This window comes from Bacillus rossius, chromosome 1 (assembly GCF_032445375.1).
Source record: "Bacillus rossius redtenbacheri isolate Brsri chromosome 1, Brsri_v3, whole genome shotgun sequence".
Lineage (NCBI taxonomy): Eukaryota > Metazoa > Arthropoda > Insecta > Phasmatodea > Bacillidae > Bacillus > Bacillus rossius.
Genome location: NC_086330.1, coordinates 276,107,463 through 276,109,268, shown reverse-complemented (window position 1 = coordinate 276,109,268; position 1,806 = coordinate 276,107,463). Strand labels below are relative to the sequence as shown.

The 1,806-nt window shown below is 42.5% G+C and overlaps 1 protein-coding gene across 1 annotated transcript; it reads left to right on the top strand.

Annotated features, from left to right (window-relative positions):
* Positions 1-303: 303 nt before the first annotated feature.
* On the top strand, positions 304-1,293 carry LOC134527448 (keratin-associated protein 16-1-like). Its single transcript, XM_063360140.1, has one exon. It carries the CDS (start codon positions 304-306, stop codon positions 1,291-1,293), a length of 990 nt encoding a protein of 329 aa, XP_063216210.1.
* Positions 1,294-1,806: the final 513 nt, after the last annotated feature.

The following is a 1,806-nucleotide window of genomic DNA, read 5'->3' as shown; positions in this document are numbered from 1 at the left end:
CTTATTTTCAATGATTCTGATGTTATCATTTAAATGTACAGATGTACAATATATGTAATTTTACTTGAATATATCTGTTTCGTTTACAAAAAAAATATAAAAAATTATTTGCAGTGAAGACAGTCAGTGATATATTACATTAACCGGTAAAAATGTGTGTACTATAAAATCAATCTACCTTAATCAATTACCATTTGGATAAGTCTTTTTTGTAATATGCGTTTAAAACCGTAAAACCTTGAGCACAAGTGCTGACAGGCAGCCCGAAGGGCATGTGCTAAAGGCACCAATCTGGAAGCGCCCATGTACCAGGCACCAGTGCGGGCTGTTGGATCCAGCATGGCTGAAACATTCTTTCCGCCAAACTCTTCTTCCGGAAAACACCATTCTTGCCCTGTGTTGAACCTGCCTGATTCTTGTCCTGTGCTGAACCTGCCTACTTCTTGCCGTGTGCTGAACCTGCCTGCTTCGTGCCGTGTGCTGAACCTGCCTGCTTCTTGCTCTGTGTTGAACCTGCCTGCTTCTTGCTCTGTGCTGAACCTGCCTGCTTCTTGCTCTGTGCTGAACCTGCCTGCTTCTTGCTCTGTGTTGAACCTGCCTGCTTCTTGCTCTGTGCTGAACCTGCCTGCTTCTTGCCGTGTGCTGAACCTGCCTGCTTCGTGCCGTGTGCTGAACCTGCCTGCTTCTTGCTCTGTGTTGAACCTGCCTGATTCTTGTCCTGTGCTGAACCTGCCTACTTCTTGCCCTGTGCTGAACCTGCCTGCTTCTTGCCCTGTGTTGAACCTGCCTGCTTCTTGCCCTGTGTTGAACCTGCCTGCTTCTTGCCCTGTGCTGATCCTGCCTAATTCTTGTCCTGTGCTGAACCTGCATGTTTCTTGTACTGTGCTGAACCTGCCTGCTTCTTGCCGTGTGCTGAAACTGCCTACTTCTTCCTCTGCGCTGAACCTGCCTGCTTCTTGCCCTGTGTTTAACCTGCATGCTTCTTGCCGTTTGCTGAACCTGCCTACTTCTTGTCCTGTGCTGAACCTGCCTACTTCTTGCCCTGTGCTGAACCTGCCTGCTTCGTGCCGTGTGCTGAACCTGCCTGCTTCTTGCCGTGTGCTGAACCTGCCTGATTCTTGCTCTGTGTTTAACATACCTGATTCTTGCCCTGTGCTGTACCTGCCTGCTTCTTGCTCTGTGCTGAACCTGCCTGCTTCTTGCTCTGTGTTGAACCTGCCTGATTCTTGTCCTGTGCTGAACCTGCCTGCTTCTTGCTCTGTGCTGAACCTGCCTGTTTCTTGCTCTGTGTGAGAGGGTGTGAATGATTATACGAGCGTGTATTATTTTATGTTAATTTTGTTAAATTTACAAATTATGTACTGGTACAAAGTATATTTTAAATATTTATCTTATAAAATATTTATAAATGTTTATTAAAATCTTTTTTTCGTAATTCTATTTTTGTAATTTGAAAATATAAAATTGTTAAAAATATATTTTTTGTTTCAACATTATTTTTTACTAACTTGTAATTTATTTACTTCGTATCGTCTTTGAGATGTGTTTTCACGTTCATAATAATTGGTTTTACTAACGTAAGGTTATTTTTAATTTTTTTGTTAAATGTGGTTGTTTATCTTCGACGCATATAAAAACAAATATAAGTAATAAACGAAAACCTGAAAGTTTCCCAGTGAAATTCTACAACTCAACATAAACATTATTTTTTTTAACAATTGCTGCTTTTGATGTCGTCTTTCGACGAACCCTTTCCTCCAGTCTGCCCCCCCCCCCCTCCGCATACTTTAACCATGACCCTTCTCC

Excerpts from the sequence above, each read along its gene's own strand:
- LOC134527448 (XM_063360140.1), top strand. The coding sequence starts at position 304 with ATGTACCAGGCACCAGTGCGGGCTGTTGGATCCAGCATGGCTGAAACA.